Below are 16,648 nucleotides of genomic sequence, written 5' to 3' on the forward strand. Positions count from 1 at the left end.
GCCCCGGGCCAGTGCTGGGAAAGCTGAATTGTCCACAGCGTTGCAGGTGATTCGGTGCTCGGCAGCCTGGGGCCCCGGCGACCGGCAGCTGTCGAGTGGGGAGCAGGGCCCTGCTGCAGACAGGCTGGCAGGCCAGGCCCCACGCACGGCCATAGGCCCGGTTGGTGCCTGTGAGCCTGACGTCGGTCGGCGAGGGCCCAGAGCCCCTGCCCAGGCCGCAGACCCCAGTGTGGTGACCAGACACAAAGCTGGGTGAGACTTCGGGGGCTTCCTGAGAGTGAGGAAAACCTTGGAGACAGGAAGCCATTGCTCCTCCGCTCTGTCCCCGGCCCCCAGCGCGTGCGGGAAGAGATGCGGAGAACACCGCATCCCCGGCAGTGAGAGGACGTGGCCTGCCTTCTGGTGGCTGCCGTCAGCCTGGCACCTGTATCAAGTGCAGGTTCAACGCAAAGTCAGACGACAACCAAAGCCCCGGGGGAGGCTCCCAGCGACCCCACCCCCTGGTCCCCCGGCCCCCCACGGTGCACCACAGGAGTGACAGAATCACTTCCAAGCAGGTGTCAGACTCCTGTCTCTGGGGAAGCCGCCGCCGCGTTGGGAGAGCGGGGTGCAGAGGTGGCTTCCTGGTGCCGCTGAGGATGGACCCCGAGGCAGGTCCACCCCAGGCATGGTGCGTTTGTTATGCCGCAGCAGCCGAAGAGCACACCGCAGGGGACACCTCAGCTCAGAAGAGACCAAAACTCTGGAGCGATGGTCCGTCCCACCAGCGGGTTCTGGCCCCCAAGGAGGGTCCCTCGCTCGGATCAACAGGCTGAGACGCTTCCCCCAGAAAGCTCTGCCCTGAGAGGAAATGCCACAGCAAGTCCACAGGGGGAGAAGGGGTTGTCCATTATAGTCCCGAGGGCGTTGTCGACTAAGTACGGGGAGGAAAGGGGGACCTCGTGGCACCCCATGCCCCAGGTAAGTCCCAGCTGGAATAAGAAATACCATGAGCAAGCCAGGTGGTAAGACACCTGCAGAGGGCACCTGCGGGGAGGTCTGGCTGTTCTGGGACAGGCTCACAGCGGGAAGGCGCTGGGCAGGCACGGGCACAGTTGTACCCCCGCTGGAGACAGGGCGTCCCTCCCCAGCTGGATGACCCCTGGACTGTAAAGCTGCCCACACGCTTGGCTCTATCTTTCGGGGAAGCAGTCACAGAAGTGACACTGTGTCAGTTGTCATCGTCCCACATGGCACGCCACCTGGCCGAGTGTCCGTCAACAGAAGTGACCGGATGGCATTTCCAGCTTCTTACGGTGCCGTGGGTCCGTGTCAGGATGAGATCTCACAGCAAACTCTCTGAAGACCAATTACATCAGAAATGCCGGCGAAGCAAGTGCCAAAGCGGGACACCACACCTGCCTGCCTCGCTCGGACGCTGACGGACCGGGAAGGAGCCAGTGAGTCTCTGCTTTCCCAAATTACCCGCTGTGAGCGCGTGCTGTTTTCGTCGTAAAAAGAAACCAGCCACGTATTTTCAAAACCTGTCTGCTCAGTGGCAACCTGCTGACGAGGATCCCTTTTGAGCCCCAGTATCAAGTGACCCGTCATGCGAGCCCCATGTCCCTGGGACGCGTCCACCCCATGCCCAGGCTGGGCAGCTCCTGGTGACAGCAGCTTCTTCTCAGAGTCCCCATCCTCCCTTCCTCCGGTGTTAACCCTCGGTGTCCTGCCTGAAAACGCGGTGTGGGGGAAGCGGGGGGCGGAGACCGAATTTTCCATTCCCCCTCCAGCACCCCACCTCTACAGGGGCTGGATACAGTGAGGGCTGGGACATCCAGCGGGTCCCTTCCCCTGCCCAAGGTAGGGGGAAGATTCTGAAATCAATCGTCTAGGGTGGGGACAGAGCCTAGGGCTGAGCAGGGCGGGGCTGAGGCGAGAACCTAGGCAGCCTGTGAGGAGCAGAGTGAGGAGGCGCCCGAGAACTTGTGCTGAGCTGAGCCATCACTGTGGTGACGTCGGTCACTGCGTGTGCCACTAGGCTGCGCACGCCAGGAGAGCTCGCAGCCACCTCCCCAGCAGGTGGCAGGCCCAGCAGTCGGGCTGGTGGGCAGGTGCCCTCTGTCCTGGACACACACTGTCAGCCTTCTGTGCCACCGTTCTGCCCTTGAGAAATTACCTGACACGGACAGGAGTGGGGCTGTCCCCCCGGGGCCACCGGGGCCCTAGTGGACACTGGCGGGCCTCCTCTGGACATACACGGCCCCGCCTGACGCTGCCACATCCCCGCACTCCCAGACCTGGTGTCAGTCAGGCCCTCGTGGGTGAGGGGAGCAGCGGCCCACAGGCAGCAGCTCCCACCCGGCCACCCCAGGCTGCGGCTTCGCTCTGACCACTGGCACGGGAGATGCCCGGAGACCCCTCAGGGTGTCCCGGTCCAGACTGACGGTGAGCCCCAGACACCAGGTCCGCCTGTGGCCGCTGCCGTCTTCCCAGCTGACCCAGTTTCCTGCTCCTCTTTGGCTCTCACAACTAACAAAGGCGCCGTGGCAGCCCCGAGGCCAAGGCCGTGATGCGGTGGGGACAGGGTCTCAGGGTCACGGGTCCCTGCCGCCAGTCTGGGGGCACTCGGGGCCGCCTCCTCTCCTCTCCGGGCGCCCCTCCGCCACTCCGGCTGCGCCCAGCCACCATGCACCCCAGGTTTTGGAGGCCTTCGCTGATCAGCGACGGCTCTTCATGACATCACTTCTCCCTACTTGGCAGAAGAGCAACAGGCCACATAGGTGCCTGTCAGTGGCCGAGGAGCAGCTCGTGCCTGTGGGGCCCCAGCTGGGGTCACTGTGTGCCCTCTGGAGTCCCCAGCACGGGCTCCACTGTCCCCTCTCTCAGATGAGGAAGCAGAAGGGGGTAGCCCCACCACCAACACCCCGACCCCTGCAGTCAGCCCACAGGGAGGGGTGAAGCCTATTCTCACCCCAGCTAGGAATGCGTCCTGCCTCCTGCCCAGGCCCCTGTGGGCTTTCGGAGGGCACAGCCCGGGAGGGGACAGCACCGGACTCCTTCCCCCACCACCCAGCCCTCCCTACCCGCCTGCCCTCCCCCCTCCAGTGCAGGCAGAGACTAAAAATACCCTGTCATCCCCACGGGCCACCCCGCCCCGCAGGCCTCCGCACCCACAGCCAGCTGGCCAGTCCCGTTCTCCAGCCTGAGTCTTCAGCACGGGGTGCAGTGTCCCGCTGAGAGGTACGGTCCAGGGGGCTCTGGAGAGGGGCAATGGGAGGGGGAGGGGACTGGGAGAGAGTGGGTTACAGAGGGACAGCGTGGCCTTGGAGCTCACAGTGCTGGTACTTGGTGAGAGCCCCCGGGGCCTAGTCAAGCCTGCCCCTCAGGGTGGGGTGGGCACCGGGCAGGCAGGCCTCCCTCCGGTCCAGCTGGAGAGGCGGGCAAGGGCAAGGCTGGGCCACAGCCTGGCTGCACCCAGGGCCATAGCGTCCAGTGTCCTGTGTCGGCGCTCTTCCCCGTCCTGCCTGCTGGGCCCTCCTCATGCCTGGCCCAGACAGGCACCCGGCTGAGGCTCTGGGTGCCTCCGGAAGCCCCACCTCGAGCTGGGGCGGCAGAGCGGCAGGTGTCAGTAGGCACCAGGAAGGCCCCAGGGAGTGTGGTTGGCCACTGTTGCCCCTGGCCCCTGGTGGCAGCAGCAGCCAAAGGGACACAACAATGACAGGAATGCAAGGCCTGGGGGCGGTGGCTGGCCCACTGGGCTCCTGCCAAACCCTCCTTCCGAGGACAGAGCCACCATCCCCAGCCGAGGGCCCCCCTGGGGGCGTTGGCGGGATGGACCTTGGCCTGGCCCACTGACCCAACCTGTCCTGGCATGAGCCCCTCGGGCCCACAGGTGCACCGGCTGGGTCTGGGCCTGGGCCTGCTCTGCAGGGTGGGGGCGGGAACCCGCCGGGGAGGGGCTGGGCCTTCAGCTCCCACCACTAGCAGCGCCATTGTAACTCAAGAGGGCCCCCCTCCCCACAGCCTCCACAGTTCCCGGCTTCTCTTTCTGGGGCTTTGTCCCCACGGCTGTGTGTAAGGCTCAGGAAGGCGGCCCCTGGTGGACAGACCATTTCTCCAAGGCACAGCCCTTCACGTGGAGGGTAACTCGGGGTTGTGGGGGGAGGCCCCCGGGCAGACCTTTCCCCTCTCCGGGAGGCTTTCTGAGAGTAAGGCGTCAGAAGCCCACAAATAAATATGCTGTAACTAAGTAAGCCCCGAGGTGGACCTGCTGAGTCAGACAACGTGATCGCCGAGTCACCACCTCCGCCTCCAGGAAGCTCCCGTGGTTTGTCTTTACACACCCACACCCGGAGGTGATGGAAACCTGGGGGTTCAGCAGGGGACTCCCAGCCTGGCCCCCTGGACACCAGCAAGGTCATGGCAGACCAAGGAAGGACACCTCTCCCATGTCCCCAGTGTCCTCCCCAAACACAGTGGCTCAGGGAGCAAGGGGTCCATGTGGGGGTGGGGGCCATGGGGATCCCGAAGCCCGAGGGGCCTGCTCTGTGTGGCCCAGAGATGGGGGGCGGCCCAGGGCTGGGGTTCTCTTGCTGGCCCCATCCTGCCCCGATCGCTGCGGGACTGGGTGGGGCTGGGGGATGCCGGGTAAAGCGCTCCACACAAGGCTTGTGGGGGGTGGAAAGCGCTGGTACGAAGGAGACCACCTGCTCCCGCTGACCCTGCTCCCCTGTCTCCCCAGCAGCTTCCTCCTGGGGGGCTGGCCGCACTGGCGCCACAGTCATGGTGCGGAACGTGGACGACCTGGACTTCCGCCTGCCCTCGCACGCCCAGGACATGCTGGACGGGCTGCAGAGGCTGCGCGCACAGCCCAAGCTGGCTGATGTCACGCTGCTGGTGGGCGGCCGGGAGCTGCCCTGCCACCGCGGCCTGCTGGCGCTCAGCAGCCCCTACTTCCACGCCATGTTCGCGGGCAACTTCGCCGAGAGCTTCTCGGCACGTGTGGAGCTGTGGGACGTGGAGGCCACCGTGGTGGGGCAGCTGGTGGACTTCGTGTACACGGGCCGGCTGACCATCACCCAGGCCAACGTGGAGGCGCTGACCCGCACGGCCGCGCGCCTGCACTTCCCTGCCGTGCAGAAGGCATGTGGCCACTACCTGCAGCAGCAGCTGGACGCCACCAACTGCCTGGGCATCTGCGAGTTCGGGGAGCAGCAGGGGCTGCTGGGTGTGGCTGCCAAGGCCTGGGCCTTCCTGCGGGAGAACTTTGAGGCCGTGGCCCGGGAGGACGAGTTCCTGCAGTTGCCCCGAGACCGGCTGGCAGCCTGTCTGGCCGGCGACCTGCTGCAGGTGCAGCCGGAGCAAAGCCGGCTGGAGGCCCTGCTGCGCTGGGTGCGCCACGACCCTCCAGCCCGGGCTGCCCACCTGCCCGAGCTGCTCAGCCTTGTGCGCCTGGACGCCGTGCCCGGGCCCTTCGTGCAGCAGCTGCTGACCACAGAGCCACTGATCCTGGAGTCCGAGGCGTGCCGGACGGCACTGTCCCAGGGCCACGAGGAGGTGAGGGGGCGTGGGGACAGGGAGGGGAAGCTCGGATACTCCACCTGTGGGGGGCTGGAGAGCACACCATTCACCCCAAGTGCAGACTGTGCTCCCGAGTGCGGAAAACAGGAGGGGAAGTGGAACCTAGAAGCGATTGTTCCTGCCCCCTGCCCTGAAGGGGCCCACAGCTCGGGGGACACACCCGGGGACAGACCTAAGGCAGCATGAGAAAGGCCAGCGCTGGGCTGGGGCACCCTCACACGGGTGGGTAGTCAGGGAGGGCTCTCTGAAGGAGGCAGCATTTGAGCTGGGCCTCAGAGGGCCAGCCTCGCGGTGGAACCAGCTGGGGGCCCTGCCCCGCTAGGCGGTGCCTTGTACTTGCCGGTGGTGGGAGGGGTGAGACCTGCAGTCTGGGCCAGAGAGGCAGTGGGTCCCGGGGCCCTGGAGCTCCGGACAGTGGCTACTTACCATCCAGGGTGGGACCTTGCAGCCTTCCCCTAGGGGCAGGGCCACCCTAGTTGGGTATGCTGGCCCAGGAGGGCGGGGATCCCAGACACAGGGGAGCCATGGGTGTGGGCCGAGGAACAGTGTCGGGATCGGTCCCAAAGGCGGGTGCAGGAACACATCTGAGAGGCACGTGGTGGTTGCGGGGGGAGAGCAGTTCTGACGGCCAGGGCACACGGAGGCGGGATGCCCCCACCGTTCTGAGCTCTGCCGCTGTCACCACATGCATGTGCACACACGTGTGTGCACACACACCAAAGCTCACCCCTCCCCATGAACATGCACCAACACGAAGCACATGTGGACCCACAGCTGCCTCCAAATGTCAAGGCCATGACCTGCCTCAGGGTCGGGGCCCTGGGCGCGGGGACACTGTAGTCACCGTTCCCTCTGACCACCACCCTCCTGGCCCACAGGCACCGCTGGCCCTTCCACGGCAGCTGGAGGAGGTTCTGGTGGTGGTGGGCGGGCGGGCCCTGGAGGAGGAGGAAGAGGAGGAGGACACTGAGGAGCGGGCCCCCCACCATGGGAACTTCGCTTTCTACAACACCAAAGCCAGTGAGTACCCTGGGCTTGGCCCGCTGCCCCCACCACATGCCAAGAGCCACCTGTGAGGGGCACACAGGTCAGGCCCATCCCAGGTGCGCCTGGGCCAGGGGATGTTGGGGGGAGCGGACAGTGGGGGGCACTGCCAGTCCCTCTCCCTCCAGCCACAGCCTTCGGTTTTGTCTTTTGGGCCAAGGAGCCCCACGGAAGGGGCTCTGCTGCCCAGAGTGCACCGTGTGGGGTGGGCGGCTCGGCCGGCTGCCTCCTCCTGTGGCCCTGCCCTGTGCGGCCAAGGAAACTGGCTGTGGCCTCGGGGTGTGGCGCAGGTGGCCTGGGGGCTGAGGGCTCAGGTTCCCGACCAGCCTTTGCGCAGGTCACTTTACCTCCCCGAGCCCCAGTTTCCTCATCTGTGAAATGGACCCTCGCACAGCTGCCCGGGGCCTGCGGGCACGGGCCAGGCCTGCGGGTGGCCGTGCCTCCCCCTCCTGGGAGCACGCTGGCCCCGGGCAGCTTTCGGGCAGCACCAACGCAGGCTGGCCGGTGGCCCGGGCTTCGGGGCAGGTCGCCAGCACCCCCATGGTGTCGGGGGCGGGCGGGCTCGGGGCTGGCTGCCCCAGGTCAGGGGCTGACAGGGGGATTTCAGGCCTGACATCAGATGCACTCTGCTGGCTGCTCCCAGGAGCAGCTGTCCCTCGGACCCCCCAGGAGAGTGGCCAGGGGGACGCTGGCAGGCAAAGAGGCCTGGTGCCTGGCTGCTAGGCAATCCCCGCCCTGGGGTGACAGAGACATGAGTCAGGGGGTCACACAGCTCCTGCCCAGCAAGGCCCGATGACCCATGTGTCCTGAAACCGTCATCAACAGTACACAGTCTTCCCAAGGGACCCCCAAGGCAGCGTCTCTCCCACTGCCCTCTGTAAAAACCCAAACTGTGTCCACTTATGGATTTAAATATTCTCATCCACTCCTTGCCTCAGTTTACCTGGTGGAGCTCCATTAGGTGGGTCTCACGTGGGTATGTCCCTCTCTCCGGAAAGCCACCCCTAGCTGAGCAGTGGCTGTGTGACAGACACGCCACCTCACATGGTCCCCACACATCCCTGGAGGTGGGAATTACCCCCACTTCACAGACGTAGTAACCGAGGCCGGGCTTGGCTTAGGCCGCATAGCGGGTGCGCGAGAGCTGGGTGTGGGCCACTCACCCTGCCGCAGGCCTGTGCCTGGTCCCCGCACCCCGGCTCCCGTGAGCTCAGATGGGGCTCGGGGTGAACAGATGCGTGAGGTGGGCATGAGTGAACGATGCTTCTGTTACAACACACAAGTCCTAGAGGTCAGGCCGCTTCACAACCACCCCTTCGGACTGAGGTGGGACCAATCCGAGGGGTCCTCTCAGGGGCAGTGGAGTCGACTGCAGGGTCAGTGGGAGCACAGTCTCTGGACACGGCTGCCTCTCGGCTCATCTTGTGTCCAGTCCGGGCTCCGAAGGGCCACCAGCAACTGGGCCTGGCAGTGAGCATGGAGCACCCAGGGCCACCTCCAACTCCAGCCCCTGGGGGTTACCATCACCACTGAGTGGGTCCCCCCGCCCTTTTGCTGCGAGTAGAGGAGGGGCTGTGGGGCAGGAGCCCCAGCAGCGAGCCCTGCCCGCCGACCCCCGGCTGCTCTCTTCTGGCCAGAGACCTGGATGACGCTGCCAGACTTCCCCGACTTCAACAAGTGGGGCTTCTCCCTGGCCGCGCTGAACAGCTGTGTCTACGTTACAGGTGGGTAGGAGGGGGCACCTCCTCACTAGGGGACCCCCAACAGTCTAGTCAGGACTCTTACAGAGCTTTCCATGGTGTGAATTCAAGGAAATTTAAAATTCAGGGACCACGCGTGGGTGTGGGGAGCAGTCCCCATCTGACACAGGCCCTGGGCGGCCTCGGGGAGCCCCTGAAGCCGAGGCCTGCCTGGGTGGACACGTGGGACGGCCAGGAGGGGTCACTCGCCCTTTTCGATCTCAGAAGTTGGGGGGCCAGGCTGGGAAAGAGCTTCCTTGTTTGTGAGGCATGGAGGAACCTATCCAAGCCGCCAGCTAGACTGTGCCACCAAGGCCCCACCCAGCCCGGTGTGGGGCAGCACGGAGGCCCAGCCTGGGGAGAAGGGAGCGGGACCCTTGACGCCTCGACCCCATTGGTTGGGCGACCTTGGCTGACAAGCGCCTGAATGGACGGCACCTCTCCTGGCAGGGGGCTCACGAGGCACCAAATCGGACACCTGGTCGACCACCCAAGCCTGGTGCTTCCCGCTGACGGAGGCGGCCTGGAGGCCTGTGGCGCCCATGCGGAAGGCCCGCACCAACCATGCCAGCGCAGCGCTCAACGGGGAGATCTACGTCATCGGCGGTGAGGCCACCCTCTGAGCCTCTCCCGTCCCAGACCCATGGGCTCAGGTCTTGGACCAGGGTCCCCTCCTCAGGGAAGTCCCTGGGGTGCAGGGACGCACAATGGGTCCTTTTGACATCACTGTGTCCCACCACACCCCAGCCAGAGCATGGGGACCACCTTACCCCTCCACTCCGTCAGAGTTGTCCAGGGGCCTGGTGGTTGGACTGATGGTGAAAGACAAGATTCCCAAGGCCTCTGCAGGTGACCAACCGGCCCCAAAGCCGTTCCTCACTCATCACCCCATGTGCTGGCCAGCCCCTTATCCCTCAAGGGCCGTCGTGTCGGGGCCAAGAGCAGAAGGCACACACCGATCCTGAGCCCAAGGAACTGGAGGCCCCCAGACTGGCCCTCCTACCCAGGACAGGCTCTGTGGGGGCTGGGGCGGGCCACCCACAGCTCTGCCAGGACTGACTCCTGCCCCGCCAAGGGCTCCCACCAGGGGACTGGCCTCCTGAGGGCTCCCACCACCACCCCTCCAATGTGCCCTGGCCCTGAAGCGTTGGGAGTAGCTGGGCTGTAATAGGAGGGGATTCCTGCCTACAAGCACCCACACCCCTTCTTGGCCACGAGGCGTTGAGCGAATGCCCTCACCTCTCCGGCCTCACTGAGGCCGTGCCCTCTACTACCTCCCCCTCCTGAAGCGCCCTGGGTGCTCCCTGACCCTCTCCAAAGCCTAGGCCCCAGCAGGAAGCTTCCCTTGGCCCCGCCCCCTGCAGCCTCACCCCACCCCCACAGGCACCACCCAGGACGTGGTGGAGGTGGAGAGCTACGACCCCTACACCGACACCTGGGCTCCCATCAGCCCCGCCCTCAAGTACGTCAGCAACTTCTCGGCAGCTGGCTGCCAGGGCCGCCTCTACCTGGTGGGCTCCAGCGCCTGCAAGTACAACGCCCTGGCCCTGCAGTGCTACAACCCCGTCACAGGTGGGCGCCCCAGGGACAGGGGGCAGGTGGCCAGAGGCCCCATCTGCAAGGCCGCAATCCCATCTCAGTGAGTGGGAGGGTGGGTGCCCAGGCTGCCAGGCGGGGGGTGGGGTGGGCCGCAGGCCAGGGCCCCTGAAGCCTTAAAGGTCTTGCGGACGCCCTGAGGGTGAGGCGCTGGGGGCGGCCTGTCCCTCAGACCCCCAGCCCCAGGGGTCCCCGACACCCTCCCACCCATCCAGAGAGAGCATGGCTTGTGAGGGGACGCAGTGGGTTCCTAGCACCAGGAAAGGGGCGCCCTCCCTCGGCTCAGATGGGGCGCTGCCTCAGGGGAGCCCGGCCGGCCCAGCCCCCCAGTGACAGCGGCCCTCCTTGGACCTGGTGTCCCCACAGAAGCGTGGAGCGTGATCGCCTCGCCCTTCCTCCCCAAGTACCTGTCCTCCCCACGCTGCGCCGCGCTGCGGGGTGCGCTCTACCTGGTCGGCGACAACACCAAGAAGGTCTACGTGTACGACCCCGGGGCCAACCTGTGGCAGAAGGTGGGCCTCGGCCTCGCCTCCCAGGGGACACCCCCCGGACCCCTGACCACAGTGGGGAGGAGGGGGAGGGCAGAGAAGGGAGATGTGAGCCTGGGCCGAGACCCACGAGCACATCAGAGCCGAGGGCTGGGGGCTGCGGGCACCATGGGGCCCTGACCCCAGCACGGACGGCCTGCCCTCCCTGTTGAAAGCAAAACCAGGCTCAGCTGGGGGTGCTTCACAACTGCTGTGGGCTAAGAGAAAACCCTTCCTTCCTGTTGGCCAGGCCCAGGAGGGAGTGAGCCTCCCATCCCTGGGGGCAGTCAAGTGGGGAGCAGATTCCTGAGCTGTGGGTGAGAGGGGAGTAGCCAGCTTCTTGTCTGCCACTAGCCCTGGGGAGAGAGTGGGTGGCAGGCATCTTGAGACCAGCTCTCGGGGGCCCCAGAGCCCCAGCCCTTCTGTCCCTCCCAGAGAAGGAGGAGGGACAGCGTCCAGAGCCCATAGTGGCCTCAGCTGTGGTCAGATGCCGTGGGCCTGACCCACCTGCTGTGAGAGTCTCCGTCCCTGGAGGTCTGGGGGAGGCTGTGTCTCCTGCAGCCGCCACGGGCAGGCTGAACAGCAGACCACACAGGGCCTCCGCCATCCCACCGCCCACAGCTGTCCCCTGGCGTCAGCGCTCCGCCAACACCAGAGGCCCCATTACAGTCGCACAACAGGTGCCAGGCGTGCCCTGCCGGGTGGGGCTTTCTCCCTGGACGCTCTCCGAGGGGCCTTGGTTCACACCACTGCTCTGGGCGGGGGTCCCACTTGCAGGGCCACACTTGCCCTCTCCAGCCCCGGGGGCAGCCGCCCATGGCTGCCTTCACGTGGAGGCCACGGACAAGCCTCTCTCTGCTGTCCACCATGGACTCTGCCCGAAGCGCTCACATCCCTCCCAGGCCTCGGGCAGGCTGCTGGCCCTGACCCACAGCCCCATCCAGGGCACTCCTGAGGCATGGGCCAAGGCCAGCAGTGCAGGGGCCCAGCAAAGGGGCCGTGGGGCCAGTAGCCCCACACGGGTATCTGTCAGAGCTGAGGCCACATCTGTCCCTCCAAGGGAGCTGCTGAGAGTCAGGCTCAGCCCAGGCCCCACCCTAGGAGGCAGCTCCAGGCTCAGGCCCCCATGCCCCTCACCCCAGCTTTCAGAAGTGAGCATGTTTGGGCCCAGGAGAGAAAGAAGGGCCTGGAAGCATCATCCCAGGCTGCGGGCTAGAGAGGGGGGCAGTGGGGTCTCCCCAGAGAAGGGGGAGTCAGGGTCCTGGCAGGGGAGGGAAGTGGCAGGAAGCTGGGGTGAGGCCCCGGGTCCCAGGTATGCTGGTGCCCTGCATGACACGTCGGGCAGGGTGCTGGCTCTGTCTCCGCATGTCCCCGGCCGCCACCTCTGGCCGCCCACTGCACTCTGACCGCCGACCACCCACAGGTGCAGCCCCTGCACAGCCTGCACGAGAACGGTGCCCTGGTGCCGCTGGGCGAGGCGCTGTACGTGACGGGGGGCCGCTGGCAGGGCATGGACGGCGACTACCACGTGGAGATGGAGGCCTACGACCCTGGGCGGGATGCCTGGACCCGCCACGGCGCCCTGCCCCGCCTCTGGCTCTACCATGGCGCCTCCAGCGTCTTCCTGGACGTCTCCAAGTGGGGCCAGCCCTTCGGCCCCGCCCCGGAGCACTGAGCCCCTCGCAGTGTGGGGGCACGTGGCTGCCGACCTCCGAGGGGAGGCCCCATGCATGTTCACCTGGCCAGGCCGGGCTCGGGCCACCAGGGACGCCAGAGGGACCTGGTCTTCGTCTTCACAGCCACCACACCAACACTGAGCAGACCGGTGGCATAGCCTGGACTCAGGACCCCAAATCGCTGCTTCTGGGGACAAAGGAGGCCACTGTCCAGCTTTTCTGTGTCCCACCCTGGGGAGGGCAGCACCCAGACAAGGCAGTGGGAGGAAGAAGCCGATATGGGGATGGGAGACAGGGCCCCTCTGCCAGCACAGGGGCTGGGGGGCTGGGGGACATTCAGCGGAGGCTTCCCAGGGAGGCGAGCAGGGCAGGCGCTCTCTGGCCAGGGTTTTCTGTTTCCTGGGGTGGTTTGCTTCCAACGAAAGCTGTTCATCAGAACGGAAGCCCCCAGGGGGAGGCCTGGGCAGGAGTGTGTGGGGATTCCCAGGGGTGCCTCTTGAGCACGTTAGTGACTTCCTGTCCAACATCCCCCTGGGCAAGGGCAGCGTGAGCTCTTCCGCTGGCCAGCGGAGCACGCCTCAGGGGGACCCGGGCCTGCCACTAACTCAGGGTGACACAGTCCTGCCGCTGAGCCCCTGGGGCTGATGGCCCCAAGCAGGGCTGGCTCAGGCTTCCTGCTGCTCCTTACTCATCCTGAGTGAGGCCCTGTGTTTGTCACCGAGGAGACAATGGACTCTCACTGGGTGCTGAGTGGCCCTCCTGCTTTGTCACAGGCTCTGTCAGGGGCACGGGGCTGCAAGTCAGGTCACAGGGCCCAGCCCGGCTCCAGCCACACTGCCCGGCTCCCTCTGGCCTCGGGCTCATCCCCGAGCCCCACTGGGGACCAGAGGCACCACTGGCAGCCTGGCTCTGAGGACGGTCCCTGGGCCCCCACAACGTAGGTCAGACTAAGGTTGCTCCCAGGCCTGACTGACTAGTCCTGCCCATTTCTCGTGGGACAGTGAGTTTGTGCCCAGGCCCCTGATGCCGGGGGGCCTCCTGGGCGTCTGCTTCCAAAGGAGCGTCCACCCCGGGCCCAGGTCCCTGTTCGGCGGGCAGAGTGGGTGAAGAAAGACAGGGTGCATGCAGGTGCTGGAACCGTTGCATCTTCTGTGTGAAGGTTCTATGAAGTGTTCTCTAGACATTTACTAAAGGTGCTCAGTCAAACACTGCTTCAAAACGCAGGCTCAGGAGGCCAGAGTGGACTTGCCTTGATCACGGATGGGCAGCAGCCTGGCGCCAGGCGGACCTCCACCCCTGCACACCCTTGGCAGTGGGGAGCCATCCCCAAGTGGGGGGTCCTCCTCTGATTGCAGAGCAGCCCTATTCAGGGCCCCTGGATCAGGCTAATTGTATCCTTCAGGGTCCCCAGAGGAAACACGTGACCCCTCAACTTAAGTAAAGGAAGAGGGTGTAATAAGGGCCATTCCCAAGGTGTGGGCAAGGGCTGGAGAGACGCCAGGGCTAGCGGAGCTGTCACCACCCCTCTGCCCCAGGGACAAGTGACGGGGCAGGAGCAGACTCCCGAAAGAGAGCTGGGGGAACGTGGCCACTGCCACCTGCCATGTGACCCATCCGGGAGGAAGTGGTAGAACAGGAACCCAACCTCATTCTCATTTCTGCACCCCAGTCTCCTGAGAGTCCCTCCTCCGGCCAAACCCCACCAGAATCAGAGGGGAGACAGGCCGTTGTCACTGTGCGTGGTGGCCACACAGGCCCATGGGAGCTCTGTAGCCTAGCACCAAACCCTCCTGAGGCACTCATGTAAAAGGACACATGTCACATTCATGTAAGGAATGTCCAAAGAGCAATCCTCTTCCCTATCAAAGTCCCCCGGGACAGGAGGACTCGGGGAGGTGTGGGCGCTGTGGACTTCCGCAAAGGGGCACAGGCAGCTTCGGAACTTCTGCACAAGCTCTCCAAACTCTGGGCCCACAGCAGGGTGGCAGGAGGGGAGAGCACCTCTGCCGCCCCAGGGCGCTCGTGTCTGCTGGGCGGGCGCATGTCGTCCTTCCCACAGACAGCATTGGGTAAACTGAGACACCACCCCCACCCAGCAGACCCCAGCCTTCGGCGACCACACAGTGTCCTCCATAGCCAAGCCCAGCACAGCCAGGCTGCGCTCAGCGCCCTTCGGCTCCCAGTGAGTCAGGGTGTGGGGACATTTCCAGCCACTACCGCTGGACCTGGCTTTTCTAGGGCATCCCAGATGAGACCCTCTTATCATTGAGCATGTTCGTGGGACTGGGCACGAACAGTGATCGCTAGAGTCAGTCGGTGGTGGACACCCCCGTGGAAATGTTCGTGATTAAACAAAGCGTTCACCTGACAGCTCACAGTGGCCGATGTTGACCTCCACGCCACTGAGGGTCGACCAGTCGGCCCAGGGGAAACGGCAGGTATGGCAGGTTCTCGAGCAGGGTTGTTTTACTCAGTGTTGTTTTGTTGTCATGTCGACGAGGCGCCATCGGAACTGAACTCGTGTTTACTCCAGTTAGCCCGCTCGCGGTAAATGAGCTTGCTGTGCGATGTGCTTCCCGCTGTGGAACCTCTCGATGCCCTTAAGTGAGGACTTCCTGTATCGGCCTGCAGTCTGGGAGCGACCCGAGGAGGGGGTGGTCACAGCCACACACAAGGGGAAGATGCGCTCTCCCCAGGGCTGCATCCCTCCTCGTCGGTCACCAGGGCCCAGCACAGTGCTGGACACTCAGCCTGAAGTGTGGCTGCCGTGGGTTCCCCTGGGCCCCCAGCACCAGGCGCGCGGGAGGGCGGCCAGGCATGAAGCTGAGGAGTGAAGAAGGACGCGGACCGTGATGAGACCTTCGTGGAGGAAGTCCTTTCCTGGCGGGGGCACGAACACCCCAGGGACCCACGTGACTTCCTCAAAGCTAACAGACTCTCCCAGGGTTTTCAGGGCCAGGGGCTGGGGTTCTTTGCTCACAGCCAGCTTGGGCTCAGCACCTCTTCCTTCCCAGTCACACTTGAGAATGCGATCCTTACCCAAATGGCAAACCGAGCCACACATGTCTGCCCTTGTGCATTAAACTGAGAGGTGAACTGAAGTCAAATTTTGAAAATTTAATCTATTGCAAGCATGATAACGATTAACAGAAAATAACCCGAGATGCCCTGGGCAGAAGTAGGAAAGCGGGGACGGCCCAGGGGCCTGTCCCAGAGGGGCCGAGGCCCAGCGCTTGGCCCTGCAGCCGGCACATAATGGGCCTGAGGGAGCGCTTGCTGAGCTGAGCTGAGGCTCTGGGCCCCTGGGAGACCCTGACGACCTCAGCGGTGGGGGCTGGCCCCAGACAGGGTTTCCTGTGGTACGGTCGTGATCTCGGGCCAGCCCAGAGTCTGAGCTTCTGAGTCCTCATCGTGGCTCAGAGGTGCCGGGGGCGCAGGGTTGGGGGGCAATCACGTGACTTGAGGATGACATGATGTCACCTGCTGGGAAGGCTCTGGGAACCAGCAAAGGTTGCTGGCCTGGACGCGGGAGGCCACACAGCAAGCTGACTTCAGGCTCCCCCTGCTCTCGGGTGCAAAGGGAGCTGGGATTCCCATGACTTCACCCACTGAGGTCCCTCCTGGGGACAAGGAGGGCAGAGTGGGAACTGAGTGCCAGCATCAGCCACTGGGCCCAGGAATGAGGGTTAGATGTCAGCCGGGCCTGACGACCGAAGGGCCACCACCGTGTGCTCCGCTGGGCCCCGTCCTGAGCCCCACACTCAGCACCTCTGCCCTGGGATGCAGGAATCCCCCCATGTTGCCCTGCCGTGGCCCCATGGGCTGGTGCCTCAGAGCTCTGTTTCGGGGGGTCCCTGACCTGTGTTATTCTTTGCTAAACCCTGGCCTCTTCTGACATGTGACCCCAGAAACATTCAGGGCGGTCCACCTGAAGGCCACCCCCCACCCACCCTCTCCTGCTTCAGGCCAGGCTGTGTTGTCACCTCAGATAGTGTTACAGGAGCTGGCCCAGCACCGGAACCGATGTGATTTGGGCCCTCTGTCGGGCCTGTGACGGCACCAGCCTTGTTCACCATTTGGGAAAAACTGCTGTTTGTACACGGCTGTGGTCCTCCGCACGGGCTTCAGGCAGCTAGGACCCCCACGGGGAGGTGGCACTGATGTCACAGGGAATCTTAGGGTCACCTGTGCCTCGAATTGGCTCTCTCTGTCCCCACACATTCCTGGTATCACCGAGGTGGCAGAGCCTGAGCCTCGCCTTCCCAAGGTGCGGGTCGTGCCATGTGGCATCTGGCCCCGGGACCAGCGGGCCTCGTGCTCCTGTGCACAGAACCCCAGAAACGGGTCCCGGGTCCCAAAGCATCCTGGCCCCCTTCCCCCAGCCTCGGCCTTGTCCACGCTCACCTCACTCACAAGTGCTCCCCAGGCAAGGGTTCTAGGCTGCCCGCTGTCACCGTGCCCACTCCGCGGACCAGCACACTGAGCCTCGGAGGACCTAGATGTG

General features: G+C 65.0%; 1 protein-coding gene across 4 annotated transcripts; it reads left to right on the top strand.

Moving 5' to 3' along the window:
• Positions 1-3,130: 3,130 nt before the first annotated feature.
• Positions 3,131-15,233, top strand: KLHL30 (kelch like family member 30). 4 transcript variants are annotated; one of them, XM_053919289.1, is made up of 9 exons: positions 3,131-3,222; positions 4,006-4,124; positions 4,724-5,538; positions 6,441-6,582; positions 8,244-8,330; positions 8,796-8,951; positions 9,729-9,917; positions 10,308-10,453; positions 11,892-15,233. In XM_053919289.1, exons 3-9 carry the CDS (start codon positions 4,765-4,767, stop codon positions 12,141-12,143), a joined length of 1,746 nt encoding a protein of 581 aa, XP_053775264.1. In that variant the 5' UTR covers positions 3,131-3,222; positions 4,006-4,124; positions 4,724-4,764; the 3' UTR covers positions 12,144-15,233. The 4 variants fall into 4 exon arrangements, with proteins under 4 accessions (XP_053775264.1, XP_053775263.1, XP_053775266.1 ...); XM_053919288.1 differs by having other exon boundaries at positions 4,727-5,538; XM_053919291.1 differs by lacking the exon at positions 4,006-4,124 and having other exon boundaries at positions 3,182-3,222; positions 4,727-5,538.
• The last annotated feature ends 1,415 nt before the right edge of the window (positions 15,234-16,648 follow it).

This window comes from Desmodus rotundus, chromosome 2 (genome assembly GCF_022682495.2).
Source record: "Desmodus rotundus isolate HL8 chromosome 2, HLdesRot8A.1, whole genome shotgun sequence".
Classification (NCBI taxonomy): Eukaryota; Metazoa; Chordata; class Mammalia; order Chiroptera; family Phyllostomidae; genus Desmodus; species Desmodus rotundus.

What these genes read in the sequence shown, in the direction of transcription:
- KLHL30 (XM_053919289.1), top strand. Translation starts at nt 4,765, where the DNA reads ATGGTGCGGAACGTGGACGACCTGGACTTCCGCCTGCCCTCGCACGCC. An exon ending in TTTCTACAACACCAAAGCCA is followed by an intron (nt 6,583 to 8,243) that starts GTGAGTACCCTG and finishes TCTTCTGGCCAG; the next exon opens with AGACCTGGATGACGCTGCCA. An exon ending in GGAGATCTACGTCATCGGCG is followed by an intron (nt 8,952 to 9,728) that starts GTGAGGCCACCC and finishes CCACCCCCACAG; the next exon opens with GCACCACCCAGGACGTGGTG.